Genomic DNA, 19,043 nt, shown 5'->3' on the forward strand with positions numbered 1-19,043 from the left:
ACTTCATGATATAAGCGAATACCACAAGGAAAATAATTGGCAGAAATTCGTAACAATTTCTGCTTATTGTTATTCCTGTGGTATATATATATATATATATATATATATATATATATATATATATATATATATATATATATATATATACAGTTTTAACGTATCTGTATTGAGCTACACATGTTAACGTGGACGACAGCATTTACTTGATGTGTGGGAGTGCTACCGTAACATTTAAAACTGTTGTCTTGTAAACTGTAGATAGAAATCACCTTCCATACCAGTCTGACAACATAAAGGGTAATTAGGAATAAGGATCTAATTGGACAGGAAGTATTTGAATTCGATTTAGAATGCGCGAGGTGAATCAGCATCAGCAACCAGATTCGTGGGTGCTTTTCCAAGTCGAAAAAAATAACCGTTAATGACGTTGGCTATTGTCAGTAGCCAATGCCTAGTATAGATTATGTTGGGGAGGAGGGATTCGTAGTATGTGAACGGAGCATTTTTCCAAATGCAATGTCCTTAACTAATACTGAAACCCTCCCAGTTCCGTAAGAATCCAAGACCAGAATCTACCATGATATGCAGAGCGTAAATATATCTAGCGAAAGATACATGAACTTGCATAAGCCTAGACTTTTCAGCACTATCGTAATGCAATTCCATGTAAAGGAAAGGTTTTTATCATCTTACATTTCTGCTTATTCCTTTGTATCTTGGTTGGCACTTTTATTCTGTTACACCAGAATTTTTAATAATGACAAACCTAGTTTAACATTCCTCCTTTCATACCCTCAAAGCACTTTTCTTCTACATTCTTCCTCTCATGAATGAACGGTTTACTCAGGAAAAAATTGTCTACTCGAGAACGTATCGTTGTAACCCTCGGGGCTGCCTTTTGTTTTGGATTCGCTCCAAAGGAACCAAAAACCCTCATCCTCCACAATACGGGAATTGCGCGAGTTACTTGCTCTGCTGCCATGACGATGTGACGTCTGTCTAAAATCATGAGATCTGTTTTTGGCTTAACTGTACCCCTTCCGATTCATATTAATCAAAGCTTCAGCATTATCGTTGATAAGATGGAGCCATGTGATTTTACCTACTTTTTTGGTCATTTACTCTTTTAACCAGGGAGCCTTTTTTTTAAAAAACAAGCATCAATTTTAGCGTTGCCTAATGTACTGAAGTATGGTCATTTTGAGAGTGATACTGTTGAGGGGAGAACAGCACATACTTGGAATGGCAATAAATATTTCTCTATCTATACCACGTACTATGAATTAAAGTAGTCTGGGTCTGGCTAGGTCCTCTTCCCTTTCTGGTTTGGTTAGAACTCGAGCCCTAGATTAGGTTAAGTAAGTGAAGATCATCTAGAAATACTGAGTATTGTTGACAATTCATAGTTTCCAGAGTTGGTGGGCTGTTCTCCTAACTCAAAAGCTATGGATCTCTGATAAATAATGTAAATATATTAACCCCTTGGTCAAGAGTCTGGACGGTGCAGAACTTCCCTAAGATAAGGAATTCGTTTCTACCCTCTCATACACTAACAGGCATTCTTTATTAATGGATAAACTCGTATTTGTATATAACTAAAATCAAATGTTCAGTCACTTACTTTTAACACCAATTGTATTACCTAATTAGAAGACACTAACATAAATCATTTGAAAAGTAATATTTTTGTTCAGTAATTACTTGTGCCATCTAAATGTTGACTCCACCATAAGATGCTCCTTGTCCTTGGTAACCATGTCCTCACTTTCACAAATAACATGCTAGGAAACTCTTAGGGGTAGAGGAATGTGATTGTTCGTTATTGTTGTTATATAATATTTTCGGAGCATTGCCGAAAAATCATCAAAATTATGAGCTATGCTTTCCACGACGTCGTCGTCTACTGTGTAACCGATTCGTTAGTTAGCCTACCTTACGTGGAGACGGTGTACAAACTTCACTAAGAAGCACTAGTTACGTCGTTTTTACTCCTAGTCTCGTTCACTGCCAGTGGCGTCGAAATGGTTATCTACCATTCGCAATTCAATTGCAGATATAATCGCATCCTAAGCTATGGCTTTTCCTGGCATTTGGATGGACTATTGCCGACAATTTTTATTTCCACTCTCCTTTACCAGTTCTTAAGAGATTTCTGCTTCTCATTTTCCGTTCTGGAAATAGCCCCATCTGCAGTTTTTTTCCTTATACAAAGAAAATCTTATCATTCTGTTTGACTGATTTTTGGCGATCCTCAATACCATTTCTTCATGTAACATGTTAGCAAATGATTAAAAGCAATAAAAGTAGCACCCTAACAAATAGAAACCTTCCCTCTCTTAGGTTCTAGTAAACATAATTTCAACAAGAAGGGAAACTAAACCAAATTGATGAAGTTTCTCCTTAACAGGTAAAAGACTGTTACCAAAATGCTGAACTCATCTTATGAGATCCTAATTCCCATAAATACTAAGCAGCATTTTACTGATAGTCACGAAAAACCGAGTATAATTGTAAAAATAACAAAATAAATAAAAATACTGGCCAAATTGATTGTAATTACTATTCCCAACCTAGTATACTGTCTGCATCGTGGATTTATATAAATATTCCTTTATATATCCACCAACTGTATAGATATCACATAATAATATTCAGCTTACCTGCATGCTTATGCCTATAGGCACATGATTGCATATGGATATCATGAATATGCAAACATATTTAACTCAGATTCAGTACCTGTTTTCTCTTGTGCCCTTCTTCATCTCGTCTTTGTAGCCGCTTGCTTCTCCGTCATGATCAATTTCGGCAACCTGTGGGCCTATGTGTTCGGAGCCATCATTCCCAGCTGGCGGTGGTTCACGGGCGTGAACGCCATCCCTGCACTCTTATGCTTCGTCTGCGTGTGTTTCATCAAGGAGTCCCCGCAATTTTTGCTCCTGAAGCAGAAACCCGAAGAAGCAAGGAAAACGCTTCAGTACTTCAGAGGTAAGTGAGGTCGTTCCGATTCGTGTATTGCTCTAAGAAGCTGGTATTGACAAGTAACCATAAGCACATTTCCCACTTTCAGGGGATATTTATCAAGACCATTAGTATTTCTGCGAAGATTGTTATAGAGTTTTCAAGGAAGGATTACTTGCTGAAAGTGGGAGGGAGTTTTCACAGCGAAATGTCAAAAAGATAAAAAAAAAAAAAAAATCAAGAGTTTTGCGAGCCTTATGTTTATTTTCATTCAATACTTGTCGACAAGAGCATATTTCCTAACTGATAAGTAGAAGGATTCTGAAGGCATGGTTATATATGGTTTTTCCTTGTTATCGCCATATAAACGCTTCATTACGAACTGAATTTGCAATACATTGCTCTTGAGAGAAATTCTCTGCTTCCTAAAGATAACTAGTGCATTTGAAGCTGTTAACAATTTGAGAATGATGATGATCAGGCTTTTTCTCATTTCGAACTTTTTTGTTTGATCTTTTTTCATACGGTGTATTTCAACGGACAACCCTCACTATCATAATTGATCTCCGATCTTGTTTTTCCTGCCGAGAGCGACCATATTTGCTTAACAGAAACAACAACGTGCAGTGCAAATGCAACGCTGTCGAACTCCTCAGTGAAAGGCCATACAACTACCTAGAGGAGACAAAGACCATCCCCCACCAACAGAAAGGCTGCAGAAGGAAGTGTAGGGGCACAAAAGACCAGCTCCTGATAGACAAAATAGTAATGAAGAACAGTAGGAGAAGGAAAACCAACCTGAGCATGGCATGGATAGACTATAAGAAAGCCTTCGACATGATACCACACACATGGCTAATAGAATGCCTGAAAATATATGGGCAGAGGAAAACACCATCAGCTTCCTCAAAAATACAATGCGCAACTGGAATACAATACTTACAAGCTCTGGAATAAGACTAGCAGAAGTTAATATCAGGAGAGGGATCTTCCAGGGCGACTCACTATCCCCACTACTCTTCGTAGTAGCCATGATTCCCCATGACAAAAGTACTACGAAGATGGATGCCGGGTACCAACTCAAGAAAAGAGGCAACAGAATCAACCATCTGATGTTCATGGACGACATCAAGCTGTATGGTAAGAGCATCAAGGAAATAGATACCCTAATCCAGAACTGTAAGGATTGTATCTGGGGAAACATCAGGATGGAGTTTGGAATAGAAAAATGCGCCTTAGTCAACATACAAAAAAGGCAAAGTAACGAGAACTGAAGGGATAAAGCTACCAGATGGGATGCAACTCAACACATGATGAGACAGGATACAAATACCTAGGAATAATGGAAGGAAGGGATATAAAACACCAAGAGATGAAGGCCACGATCAGGAAAGAATATATGCAGAGACTCAAGGCGATACTCAAGTCAAAACTCAACGCCAGAAATATGATAAAGGCCATAAACACATGGGCAGTGCCAGTAATCAGATACAGCGCAGGAATAGTGGAATGGACGAAGGCAGAACTCCGCAGCATAGATCAGAAAAACCAGGAAAATATATGACAATACACAAAGCACTACACCCAAGAGCAAATACGGACAGACTATACATAACACGAAAGGAAGGAGGGAGAGGACTACTAAGTATAGAGGGACTGCGTCAACATCGAGAACAGAGGCACTGGGGCAATAATCTGAAAACCAGTGAAGACGAGTGCTTAAAGAGTGCATGGGAAGAAGGACTAATAAAAGTAGACGAAGACCCAGAAAATATACAGAGGACAGGAGAATGACAGACAGAACAGAGGACTGGCACAACAAACCAATGCACGGACAATACATGAGAACAGACTTAAAGAAACTAGCCAGCGATGACACATGGCAATGGCTACAGAGGGGAGAGTAAAGAAGGAAACTGAAGGAATGATAACGCAGTCACAAGATCAGGGCCCTAAGAACCAGATATGTTCAAAGAACGATAGACGGAAATAACATCTCTCCCATATGTAGGAAGTGCAATACGAAAAATGAAACCATAAACCACATAGCAAGCGAATGCCCGGCGCTTGCACAGAACCAGTACAAAAAGAGGCATGATTCAGTGGCAAAAGCCCTCCACTGAGCTTGTGCAAGAAACATCAGCTACCTTGCAGTAATAGTGGTACGAGCACCAACCTGAGGGAGTGATAGAAAACGATCACGCAAAGATCCTCTGGGGCTATGGTATCAGAACGGATAGGGTGATACGTGCAACAGACCAGACGTGACGTTGATTGACAAAGTCAAGAAGAAAGTATCACTCATTGATGTCGCAATACCATGGGACACAGAGTTGAAGAGAAAAAGAGGGAAAAAAATGGATAAGTATCAAGACCTGAAAATAGAAATAAGAAGGATATGGGATATGCCAGTGGAAATCGTACCCATAATCATAGGAGCACTAGGCACGATCCCAAGATCCCTGAAAAGGAATCTAGAAAAACTAGACGCTGAAGTAGCTCCAGGACTCATGCAGAAGAGTGTGATCCATACCACCCAGTCGAATTGGAGGACTGTGATAGAGAGAGAGAAAAAAAAAAATAATAATAATATCTTCCATTGCCCATTAGCAATAGCACGAGAAGCAATATAGCAAACAAATCCAGAGTAACTGAATAATGGACATTATTTGTATGTTGTTATCCATTTCAGTGGTGAAACATCTCTTGTAAGTCCAGTTCACATAAGAATATCAGTAAAGGGCCAAGTTTCATGCGAATTTTTCTAAAGTTGATGACAGCGTTTTTATTTTTTTCTGTGCTTTTGGTTCGTAATCTTAAAATGCCTTGCTAACGAATGATGTATTCCTACTTTCTTCTTTTGGGAATTTTCTCAGTTTGTGATCCTGAATCGCTTAAAAAAAAATAGCGATGCGCTTTTATGTTCCTCATGACCTTTTTTCTGTTTGAAATCCTGATTTGCTCCGTAAATGAACGATGCATTTCATTGTCCTCTTCGCTTCTTGACCTCCGTTTGTAATCCTGACTGACTTTGCAGGTGAGGAATGTGACATTAATGACGAATTCGACAAGATGGAGAAGTTTGTCGAAGAACTGAAGCAGAACCGCGGCTCCTTCAAGGACCTCCTGTTGCCTCACAACTTCAAGCCAGCTGCCATTTGCTTTATGGTGCTCTTCCTCGATCAAGCTAGTGGCATCATGCCTCTTCTGCTGAATCTTCGTACTATATTTACGGTACAGATGGAGAGAGAGAGAGAGAGATAGAGAGAGAGAGAGAAGAGAGAGAGAGGCGGGGTCGGGTGGAGTGAGGCGATCAGATTTTTAGGCAATGATAAGGCATTAACCACTAACTTTTCATTATTTTCTTGTTGAAATAACTACAATCATACTTGAAATCCTTCCAGGCTTGGAAGCAAACATAAATACTTTATGTTGAAGTACTGATGAAACAGGACATGAAAGTAGGAAATAAGTACAGTACTTTAGGAATTCTCTGTCGTATTGTTTTCATACATACATCTCTTATAGTTGTACAATCTTGTGGGAAAGACAACCTTCTCTTAGAGTCTAATTTAGAGTAATGAAGTCATACGTTGAAGTAGGTTCAGAATGAGAAACCTGTTAGAAATGTAGTAATTTACATTTATTTTTCCGTTTTGCGACAGGAGGCATCTGCTAGCGTCTCCGATGATTTGTCATCCATAATCACTGGGATCGTTCAGTGCTTAGCTTGTGTGTTTTCCGTCTTCGTGATAGACAAAACAGGTCGGAAGCCGCTGTTGATTATGTCTTCTGCCGTCATGTGTTTATCTTTGGGTAAGTTAAAGTAAATAGCCGGATTTATTTCCTGAAAAATTTATAAGTTCTGTTCCTTTCTCATTCTTTTCCTTCTTATCATTGCCTACCTTTCCAGTTTGAGTGAGAGAATCCACTGAGGATTCGTTGGACGAATGCACTAAAAGATAGACAGTTCCTTATGGCTCGCAGTTTCTAGTTGGCTAAGGCCAACGTTCCCCTACTGTTTGCTGTAGGTTTTTAACCAAAGCCATCCGTCAGGAGTCCAGGGTCGAAGCTGAGACAAAGCAGTCTATGTACTCCACAGTCCTCCTATCCATCATTCTGCTTTATACGACTTCTGGTGCTCTTGAGCAAGGCCACAATTTTCTATTATGGATCTAGCGTTCATCCCAAGGGGTGTCAACCTACAAGGCAGCAGGCAATCGTACCCTGAGACTGAGCCCCTCATCCAGATACCTGGAGAATCTGGGCCTGGTGCTCACTAGTGGCAAGGGTATAACTCCTAACATATAGTTATACCCCAGTGCATTTATAAGCCAATCACAGGGCGGGAAACTCTTAGTGTCTCTAGAGAATTCACATGGGTAGGATCTATGTTCCACTTCTCCTGAGGGATACGTCATTCAGGAGAAGTGGAACATACATCCTACCTATGTGAACTCTCAAGAGAGAGATGAGAGTTTCCAGCCCTGTGATTGGCTTATCAGCTGCCAATCAGGAGCGTCGTAAGGGATGGGCCTAGACGTCAAATGCACCGGTTGATGTGAATATACTATTTAATTAACTTGGACATTTCCTGGGCGCAACACTCGGGGAATAGTTTGCGGGGAAGATTTGTGGAAGATAAAGAGTGGTAGAATTTCACAGAGAGCCTTTCCTTTAAAGTACTGGAGGCGATGATGACGACTTCAAAAAATATCTAGTGTGTTTTAACGGCATCAAAAACTTTCAGTAGCGCCAAGGGGCAAATACTGCTGAGGCATGTCCTATTTGCATTCTACTACATTTCCTTTCTTAGTTGGTTCCTTATGCTCACCTCATCTTACTGTATAGTATTTTCACCGTTTCATTCAGTTTTGTGTGTCATTAATAATATTTGCATTTGAGACGTTTACTGATACGCGACACACACACACACACACACACACACACATACACACACACACACACACACACACATATATATATATATATATATATATATATATATATAGATATATAGATCCATTATATATACACACAAAATATAAGAGGCAGAATAATAGTAACAGTTTCTTCCGTCCGCAGGTGTTTAGTTCCGGCAGTGACTTCATGCAGTGCACTGTAGGCATTACTTAGCTTTCTTTGCAGCGTGCCTTCGGCCCCTAGCCGCAACCCCTTTCGTTCTTTTTACTGTACCTCCTTTCAAATACTCTTTCTTCCATCTTACTTTTCACCCTGTCCTGACACTTGATTCATAGTGCAACTGCTTTGAGGTTTTCCTCCTGTTGCACCTATCATCCCTTTTACTGTCAGTTTCCATTGCAGCGCTGAATGGCCTCACAGGTCCCGGTGCGTGGCCTTTGGCCTAAATTTTACATTCAGCTTAACTCAATAGTAACAGTTTCGTCTCCGTGCAGTGGCCTTGGGCGACTACTTCTACCTGAAGGAGGAGAGCAGCGAATGGGCAAGGGCCACTCTAGGATGGCTGCCTCTGACTTGCCTGGTCCTGTTCATGTCAGCCATGAATGGGGGATTCTTTCCTGTCCTGTACGTTCTAATGGGTGAGTTTTTCATTCTCAAATTTTGGATGCGGGAATAAAGTATATCGAATTGATATATTTCTTCCTTTTTGATTAAATCATTATGGTGAATAATTCTATAGCCGTACAATGAAAGAAGCTTTATATGAAAGACGCCAAATCAGTGTTTTGAAAGAATGCTTTTGTAAATATTAGTCTTAGTGTATCTAATTGAAGTAACTAACAAGAATGACTTCTTTATTTACTTTTGGCATTGAAGAAAACAATACTTTACTTATGCTATATATATATATTATATATATATATATATATATCTATATATATATATATATATATATATATATATATATATATATATATATATAGCACTAGGGACTTGGAACAAGTACTTTCGTAGTTTATTATACATTCTCAAGTTCGCACTGAATATAATAGAAGTCAACAGACCATCACAAATGAAAATAGAAAGGGTGGGTGGGTTACAGTTTGTTAATCTGGGCGGCATGTCCTTTAAGCAAAAGCGACAAGGAGAGACAATCCAGGATGGAGATTCAAATTCCTTGTTGACGTGGCTTCAATAGAAATGGATTCCAACAGATTCCTTTTGTGGTGATCGCTGACCCTGAAGATAATCGAGGAATTATCCCAGTTAATAGCATGTCTTAAGCCAATGATCCGCAATGCCATATTCGTTAAGCCTCTTGATATGGCAGATTTGGAACTTTGTAAAATTAAAACTAAAATGGCATATTAAAGCCAGCCAGCGTTAACAAAGCACTTAAGAATCTGTGTACCCGTTTCATCTTAATTTCATTCCTGCTGTACTCATTTTAAAAACTATTGATATTAACTTAGTATTTAAATATAATAATATTTAGAGAAATAAACTAATTAAGGATAGCCCGTCAAATTCAAACAATATTGGATGCAGTATTCCTTGTAAAGAATGTAATAAAATTTATATAGGACAATCATCGAAAGATCTAAAGGTGAGATGCTCTCAGCACAAATATGCCATATTAAGAGGCTTAACAAATAATGGCATTGCAGATCATTAGCTTAAGACAGGCCATGCTATTAAATGGGATAATCTTCGATAATCTGCAGGGTCAAAGATCAAAGCAAAAGGAATCTGTTGGAACCTATCTTTATTGAAGCCACGTCAACAAGGAATTTAAATCTCCATCCTGGATTGTCCCTTGATTCTCTCCCCTTGTCTCTTTTGCTTAAAGAACACGCCGACCACATTATCAAACTGCAACCTCGCCCCCATTCTGTTTTTGTATATGAAGGTCTGTTAACTTCTATTATAAATTACGGGTCGCTCCAGGAGCAAGATCCCGTGCCAGCACAAGGCTGGCTTAATCTTAGACAACATCCATTATATTCAGTGTGAACTTGTAGAATGCAGAATAAACTATGGAAGTACTTTTTCTACGGTGGATTTAAGATATATATATATATATATATATATATATATATATATATATATATATATATATACACACACAAACACACACACACACACACATATATATATATATATATATATATATATATATATATATATATATATATATATATACATCACACACACACACACACACACACATATATATATATATATATATATATATATATATAATTAGATGTAATTTTTCACTTTCGTTCAGTAATCATAACTATTTTATGGAATAAAACTGCAGCATATATTAGCGATATACTTTGGAAATTAAAGGCTTATAACTGACTGTTTCTTCAACGAGGCTCCTAATGAATCCTTGCCCCAGGATTTATCTCTCAATCTGGAAATATTTGAGTCTTGCAAGGGGCAGCGACAACGTCAAAACAATCAATTCCTGCTTAAATCCTTCCCAAGTATTTAATGATCATTCTTCATATATTCCAAGTCATGTAAGTGAAACTTATTATATATATATATATATATATATATATATATATATATATATATATATATATATTATATAATATATATATATATATATTATATGCGGCTATAGACTGGCATGGAAAGACCGTAAACAGACGCGAGTGGAAGAACATGGCTGAGGCCTTTGTACTGCAGTGGTCTAGCAACGGCTGATGATGATATGTATAGAATATATTTATACATATGTGTGTGTGTGTGTAACGTCAATTCTATGGTTTTTCTTTAAAAAAAAAAAGTTATTGATTATTGTACACATATTTTAGTCATGGAAGTGGAGTGCAATCTGTAAGAATTCAGTCCCAAGAAACAACTGATCTTTTGCACACACCGTTAGTGAATCGTATATAGGTCGCAAAACAGGAAGATTCCTTTCAGTAGTTGTTTAGGGCTTGACACCTGAACCCTTCCTTCCCTCCAGGTGAACTCATCACGCCGGAGGCGAGGGGCATAGCTGGGGGCATAGCCATCATGCTGAGTTCCGTCTCGGGATTCGCTGTCTCCATCACCTTCCACCCAATGCAGGCAAGTTCTATACTATATACTCTGTTTTTTTCCATCTGTCCATCCGCCTGTGGTGGTTGCGCATGGTAACACTGCGTCCCGGGCTTTAGATAGTTACGCTATGTGTAAGTTTTAGGTTAATAAAAGGATATCTGGGTGTACATTTGCAACTGAAAAGTGTTTTAATAAGTTACTGTATGCGAATTATACCGTTAATATTCGAAATAGGATATTATTTAAAGCCCGGGATGCAGTGTTACCATGCGCAAACACCACAGGCGGATGGACAGATGAAAAAAAAACAGTATAGTCACTAAGAAGAGAACAATAAAAATTTGAATTTTTTCAAGAACAGATTTTAATGGCTGCTAACATATATTCTTTGTAAACAAAAAACAAAGTCCATAAATGTAAATATGTAATATCTTTTAAAGCTGCTGAAGGCAAGGACAATTGCTGTTGTTTTCATATTATAGTTGGTGGAGACATTGCCTATAATCGCCAAACTTTCACTCATTTCTTTAAGGATACTAGGATACTCATGATGAGAGCATTTTTCAGGGCACTATTTCAAGAACTTGAGAATATGTCATTTGTGTCCGGTTTTTAGTGACCGTAATAAGTAGGAACTGGTTATAAGTTGCATTTTTTATTGATTCATTATTGTAGCTTTTTGTCTTTGAAAGGCATGAAGCCATCATTACTCAGATCCTGTGTCAATTTCAATGACTACATAACTTACTATTGCACAGTTACAGTGGAAATTCTTCTAAACTTTCATAGCCCAGGATACTTTTTTTCAATGTCACATTATAATGAGAACATGACGACCCATAGCTAGAATGAAGATAATGATATATTCAATAACATAATATGGATTCATAAAGAAAATTATTTTATAAATGATCTTACAGTTCCTAGGCTCATTAGAATTTACTTTGCAATATGTGAAGATTTACTTATTAGCCTATTTGTCCTATGTGGTGCTGGCCATCGGTGAAAATAGAAAAGAATCGCCACATTTATTTTGATGTCTGTTTCCCATTCAACTTTATATTTGATGCTGGGCACTAATGCGTTTAATTTTGCAAGGAATTCATTAAAATTGCCTCACCTATTATCCCAAAATGTTAGAATATCATCAGTTAAAGCATTTAGTAACACACCTTTTAAACATATCTCTTCACGGCTGTAGTTTCTGTCAGATATGAATTTATCAAAAGCCACTATGAAGTCAAGTTGAATTATGTGCATCTAATAACGTATTTTCATTCGGGGAATCATTCTATAAGCCAAAATTCGGGTGTAGTATGGGTGGTCCTTTAAGTCCTATTTTAGCCAATCTGTACATGGAATACTTTGAAACTACTATAATAAATGCAATAAAATCCAAAAACATGTTGTGGATGAGATATGTAGATGATATTCTAACATTTTGGGATAATAGATGGGGCAATTTTAATTAATTCCCTTCAAAATTAAACGCATTAGTGCCCAGCATCAAATTTAAAGTTGAATGGGAAACAGACAACAAAATTCCTTTTCTTGGTGTTTTAGTAATTAGAGACACGACAGAATACAAATTTACCATATACAGAAAACCAATGTTCTCACTTTCATACATTCACTACTTTAGCTATCACGACACTGCTATCAAGATAGGTGTAGCCAGCAACCTGTTCTTAAGAGCCTTACGAATTTGTTCCCCAGATTTCCTGGAAAAAGAATTTGAACTAATTCGTAAGCAACTTTCATCTTTAAAGTATCCTGGCCATATAATTGAGAAAGCAATTCACAAAGCAAACATAATTTTCTACCGACCCCCTCAAAACAAGACCAAAGAGACACCCAACAATAAAATAAAAGTTCCTCACCTGGACAAGATTAAGACAGTGATTCAGACCCTCGGAAAATCTAACCCTTTTGCATTTACTTACCCAAACACCGTAGCCCTGATTAACGTCCAACAAAAGACATACCCCAAGGAAACAGGGGTTTATGAAATCCCATGCCAAGACTGTGACCAATCTTACATTGGATTTACAGGAAAATCACTTCCCCAGAGATTAATACAACACAAACTGTCAGTTAGGTATGGACAACAGAACTCGGCTATTTTCAACCATATAAATTAACATAACCATAGAATAAACTGGAATTTGTCACATATAATTTATAGCAGCAACTGCCGGTACAAGAGTCAAATGATAAAGAGAGGCAGGTAATGAACATCTCAAAAGGAGCATAGGATTCAGATGTGATCGACAAGGTTTTCATTCAACCAATGCTTAAGAAGATTAAAGGAAGATTATCAGCGGGGGTGACCTAAATTGGCTTACCTGTGGATGGATCTCTTGGTATAAATACCACCTTTTCTGCAAACTTTTCTCACTCATATACCTGAAGAGAGAGACAGCAGTTTCTGAAATATAGTATTTTTCTCTCTATATTTTTGTGTTTTTATGGGCTCCTTTTATTAGATGGAATTCTGTTGTAACAGAACATTCTTAACAGTCATACACACAACAACACACACACACACACACACACATATATATTCTATATATTATATATATATATATATGTGTGTGTGTGTGTGTGTGTAGTGTGTGTGTGTGCTTTGTGTGTATATTAACACAAATATAAAATAAATCTATTCTCCACCTTTTGTTACTATTAATGCCTTTTATTTTTTTATCTCTGTGATCAGCGGGGGTGACCTTAAATTGGCTTACCTGTGGATGGATCTCTTGGTATAAATACCACCTTTTCTGCAACTTTTCTCACTCATATTACCTGAAGAGAGAGACAGCAGTTTCTGAAATAAATAGTATTTTTCTCTCTATATTTTTGTGTTTTTTATGGGCGGGTCCTTTTTATTAGATGGAATTCTGTTGTAACAGAACATTCTTAACAGTCATACACACACACACACACACACATATATATATATATATATATATATATATATATATATATATATATATATATATATATATATATATATATATATATATGTGTGTGTGTGTGTGTGTGTGTGTGTGTGTGTGTGTGTGTGTGTATGACCGTTAAGAATGTTCTGTTACAACAGAATTCCATCTAATAAAAGGAGCCCATACACAAAATATAGAGAGAAAAATACTATATTTCAGAAAACTGCTGTCTCTCTCTTCAGGTATATGAGTGAGTTAAAAAGTTTGCAGAAAAGGTGGTATTTATACCAAGAGATCCATCCACAGGTAAGCCAATTTAGGTCACCCCCGCTGATAATCTTCCTTTAATCTTCTTAAGCATTGGTTGAATGAAAACCTTGTCGATCACTTCTGAATCCTATGCTCCTTTTGAGATGTTCATTTCCTGCCTCTCTTTATCATTTGACTCTTGTACCGGCAGTTGCTGCTATAATTATATGTGACAAACACACACACACACTATAAATTATATGTGACACACACACACACACACACACACACACACATATATATATATATATATATATATATATATATATATATATATATATATGTGTGTGTGTGTGTGTGTGTGTGTGTGTGTGTGCGTGTGTGTATTAACACAAATATAAAATAAATCTATTCTCCACCTTTTGTTATTATTAATGCCTTTTATTTTTTATCTCTGTGATCAGGAGGCCATGGGAATGTATGGGGTGTACTGGTTCTACGGATCCATGTGCTTCGGTGCTCTCCTCTTCGCCGTCGTTGTCGTACCGGAGACGAAAGGGAAGACTATGCAGCAAATTGCGAGTTATTTTAACAATCCTGCAGCATGAGTCCCGTGAGTAGCAGGCAGGGCCAGTATAGAATCGGGTTCAAGAAGGACACGCAAGCTCACGAGCTGGCGAAGGACATTTTGCCGATGACTCCGTGATGTCTGCTATGCCGCGTTGAGTAATCTCCAAGTCAGTTCAACTCGATATTCAGATACGATTATAAAGCTCTCCTGATAGACTTATGGCGAAGCTGATTTGATGTGATACCCATTGGTAACGAAATGAAGTGTTTATATATTTTGTACCGTTTTATATATTATATGAATGAAGTCTATTACCCAAATAACCCTTGAATATATTATTGTTATACCTTTTACTTCAACATTTTCTCTTTCTCAGTCTTGGTTAAATATTAGACTTATTTCTTATGAACGGAAAATGAATTAACCAAGTGAACATTTCATACTTCTCCTCTCCGTCCCCATCTCTTTCTTGGTTTTCCTCGTCTTCTTTACCCTGCACTTCTATCTCCAGCTTACTTTCCAATATGGCCTTCACCCCTTCTCATTAGGTGTCCGTCCATATCTCAATCTCCCATCCTGCACTTTATTTGATATCTTGATATTTCAACCACCTTTGTTGACCCTTTTATATAGTCTCATTTCTAATCCTATCTTTCTTCATTGCAGCAGCCATCCATCCTAACATTCTCATCTCTGCTACGTCCATTTCCTTCTCCTCTGTCTAGGTCATACTTGCCGTTTCTGTACCACACAGCACATCTGGTCTTCCCACTGCCTTATGGATCTTTCCCTTCGGTCTTAATGGCACTCTTTTGTCACGAAAGGCTGCAGAGGCAGCTCTCCAAATGTTCCAACCTGCTTGTATCAGGTGTTTTACTTCCTCATCCATTATTCCACCAGCCCCAAACTATAGACCCCAAGAATTTGAACTTTTCTACTCTCTTATTTCTTCTCCATCCAACCTTGTACTCTCCCTACCATTCCCCCTCAATTTATTAATTTCCAACATCTATTTTGAAAATCATGATGGATAGCATGACAGGGGAGGTAAGAGAGACAGTGCCATGGAGCATATATGCAGAAGACATTGTTGTAAGCTGAGATGAGGGAGGTTCTGGAAGGGAAGTTGAAGAGGTGGAGAATAGTAGCACTGGAGGTTAGAGGAATGAGGGTAGGCAGGTCAGAGACAGAATATATGTGTACCACCTTCCTCTCAGCATACAACAATGTCCTCTGTATTTATGCTCCATGGCACTGTCTTTCTTACCTCCCCTGTCATGCAATCCATCATGATTTTCAAAACAGATATTGGAATTAATAAATAAATAATCAAATAGACATTAAATTAATCAAATTAGTCACTTGAAAGAGTGCTTGTTATGACAACCATCGAATTAGCTAGTTTGAGGTTTGGTGGCCCCAAATATTGCTCTGAATCACTTTTGTCCTCTTTATTAAAATCTCTTGTATAAAGCTATGTTGGAATAATAATAATAATAATAATAATAATAATAATAATAATAATAATAATAATAATAATAATAATAATAATAATAAGGTGTGATCCAATTTCCAGTGTACTCCGGGTGCATGCTAAAATCTAAGGTGAAATAGCGCGTTGTTTCACCAACAAAAATTAAAATAAATATGCTATAATATTTTATTAGAAATAATAGTTCTGTACTGTTTAACATGCACATTATTTATTTTTTACATTTTCCTGTTAATAAACAAATAAAAAATATTCTATATGAAAATTCCTGTATCTTTAACTGAATGCAAAACACCTGTTTCAGACCTTTTTTTAAGGCTTTTCCATAGGGCTTTCCTACTCCTCAAAATGACAACAACAACAGCAAGAACAGCAACAACAAGAACAACGACAACAACAACAAAGTAGTTGTAGGCTTACTCCCCGAGTAAGCGTAAATGTGTATCCTTCAATAGGTTTAACGGAAATAAATCTACGGGTTTTGAGATCCTGTTGTTCGAGAAAACTTCATTGAATATAAATAACATTTTGGTACTTCGTGACCATGAGCTTTAACAAGAATGAAGATTAACTTTTTTTTATCATCTCAGCATGTGATTCTTATCAGTATGCTCATCATCAAAACCACCTCCAACCCAAATGGCCTCTAATTTTACGTTAAATTCGTCTTTCATTCCTCCAAAGAGGTCATTCGTTGTTATGCAGCACGCTGTATTACCATATAGCATTATTTGTATTCAAGTCTTGCAAAGTGTAGCTAATGTACTGCCCAATGCCCACCACTCAGTCAGTGCCTTTACATTTGGTGTTAAGATTATGCTAACAACTCTCTACCAGTTCCATTTGCTATTCCTAAATAAACATATACATTTTCCAATCCAGTATCTCTTTCCCATTCTTTTGTACTGTGACTCACAAACAGCTAAGCTGCTCAGTCCACATTTCATTTTAGATTAATTTTCTGACTGTTCTGTCTCTCAAGTCTGATTCAGGGCTCTTCCAGTGTCCTATTTCCGATTTTACCTTATTATTTATAAACTGGGAGATTCTTAGCACGCTCAAATGACCTATTAATGTGGAAGAATTCACGCAGTAATGTCATGTTGCATTTCCACGTTCCGCCATCGTTGTGTATCAGTGTGGACGAGGAAGTGTTGCACTATGCGTGTCAAAGATAGGCAACGGGCTCAATCCGCCATTTGTCGGTCTTTTGCCATCACATCAAGGGAATGATGCAGACCTCACATAGCCGAGGGTGGATGGGGAACGTGGCATTGTCCTTTTGCACAATCAGTCAAACAGAAACTGAATGACACTGTAGCACCATGCAACGATGGTATAACATGCGGATACGCAACAACTATACACACAAACCCGTTGTACCGTATCGTATCACTGACTGATACGCAACTATGATATAATACGTGGATATGCATCAATTGTGTACGGAACTTAAAGGGTAGCATATTCCCAACAGGAATTATTTCATCAATTATAGTAAGAGTTGTGGTATAAGTGACATTCTAGTAATGATAATAATGTATAAACTGTAATCTGCGATCATATTCCGATATATCAGCAGTAGGATAAAATGTTCCATTTCTACATACTCAAAATGCTAAATGCCAGATTACAATCAGTTCCCTTAAATTGATTTACGATGTGATAAAGATGGAGATAATTCCTTTTATGGCTCTAACGTGTATTTAGTACTAATCAGAGATAAATATATTTTCATATATTACTCGAAGTACTGACCAATTTAGATAAAATCTGTATTGAACCACCTCAAAACGGTGCAGACTCTCTCTCTCTCTCTCTCTCTCTCTCTCTCTCTCTCTCTCTCTCTCTCCTACGTAGAAGACGATGAAGAAGGTTCGTGAAGATGATAATAATAATAATAATAATAATAATAATAATAATAATAATAATAATAATAACAGATCTGATAAACGTACGTTAAGTGGTTCTTATGACTGCAATTTGCATTTAGTTTTGATTATAGACCGTACAGTTGAGAACACAAAAGGCCCAAACATGTTCCATCCCGCATGTACATACTTCGTCTCTCCCCCTCGCGCGCTCTCTCTCTCTCTCTCTTCCTTTCCCTGTACCTAATAAATATAGTTTTTGGCTATGTGACGACTCTCTTTCTCTCTCTCTCTGATGAAGAGGTCCCCCCTTCCTCCCTATGAACCTTCCCCTTCCCCATCCCCCTCACCCTTCCACCTTCCCAAATGACAGGTGAGCTTTATAATTACGATAGGCATGTGTGATTCCTCCTCAGGGACTTCAAGTCCTCCTTTCGAAGGCTCCTAACTCCGTGAGGAATCTCATCGGGAAGAGAGAATCGCTTCGGAGCCGGAATGAGTTTCTTGCCAATTCCCGAAGCTCATGGCATTTTCCAGTTCTAATATCTTGATCAGGTGGAAAGGAAGGCAGCCATGTTTGCTTTTAGTAAAGTGAATGATCCGAGATTTCGAATAACATTTGCAAAAGGTAACACTGATCCGGTAGGCATCAGAGCATCAGGTTTTTCAAAGCACTATTCACTTTACTAAAAGCAAACATGGTTGCCTTCCTTTCCACCTGATCAAGACATTAGAACTGGAAAATGCTGGAAAGTGCTTCGGGAATTTGCAAATCCTCATTTCAGCTCCGAAGCGATTCTTTCTTCCCGAGGAAATTCCTCACGGAGTTAGGAGGACTTGAAGTCCCTGAGGAGGAATCATACATTCCTTTCGTAGTTATAAAGCTCACCTGTCATTTGGGAAGGTGGAAGGGTTAGGGGGAAAAGGGGAGAGGGAAGGGGAAGGGTCAGAGGGAGAATGGGGTTACCCTCTTC

General features: G+C 37.8%; 1 protein-coding gene across 4 annotated transcripts in view; it reads left to right on the forward strand.

The window, feature by feature from the left end:
• LOC135197083 (solute carrier family 2, facilitated glucose transporter member 8-like) overlaps positions 1 to 17,075 on the forward strand; it is a 35,027-nt gene extending 17,952 nt beyond the window's left edge. For 3 of the 4 annotated variants that reach the window (XM_064224033.1, XM_064224031.1, XM_064224032.1), the window contains exons 5-10: positions 2,779 to 2,988; positions 5,999 to 6,195; positions 6,627 to 6,777; positions 8,379 to 8,522; positions 10,871 to 10,974; positions 14,600 to 17,075. In XM_064224033.1, the coding sequence (XP_064080103.1) occupies positions 2,779 to 2,988; positions 5,999 to 6,195; positions 6,627 to 6,777; positions 8,379 to 8,522; positions 10,871 to 10,974; positions 14,600 to 14,743 (950 nt within the window). In that variant the 3' untranslated portion in view covers positions 14,744 to 17,075. The remainder of the gene's footprint in view (positions 1 to 2,778; positions 2,989 to 5,998; positions 6,196 to 6,626; positions 6,778 to 8,378; positions 8,523 to 10,870; positions 10,975 to 14,599) is intronic. The other variant, XM_064224034.1, reaches the window with a different exon arrangement.
• The last annotated feature ends 1,968 nt before the right edge of the window (positions 17,076 to 19,043 follow it).

Source organism: Macrobrachium nipponense, chromosome 18 (genome assembly GCF_015104395.2).
Source record: "Macrobrachium nipponense isolate FS-2020 chromosome 18, ASM1510439v2, whole genome shotgun sequence".
NCBI classification, from domain to species: Eukaryota; Metazoa; Arthropoda; class Malacostraca; order Decapoda; family Palaemonidae; genus Macrobrachium; species Macrobrachium nipponense.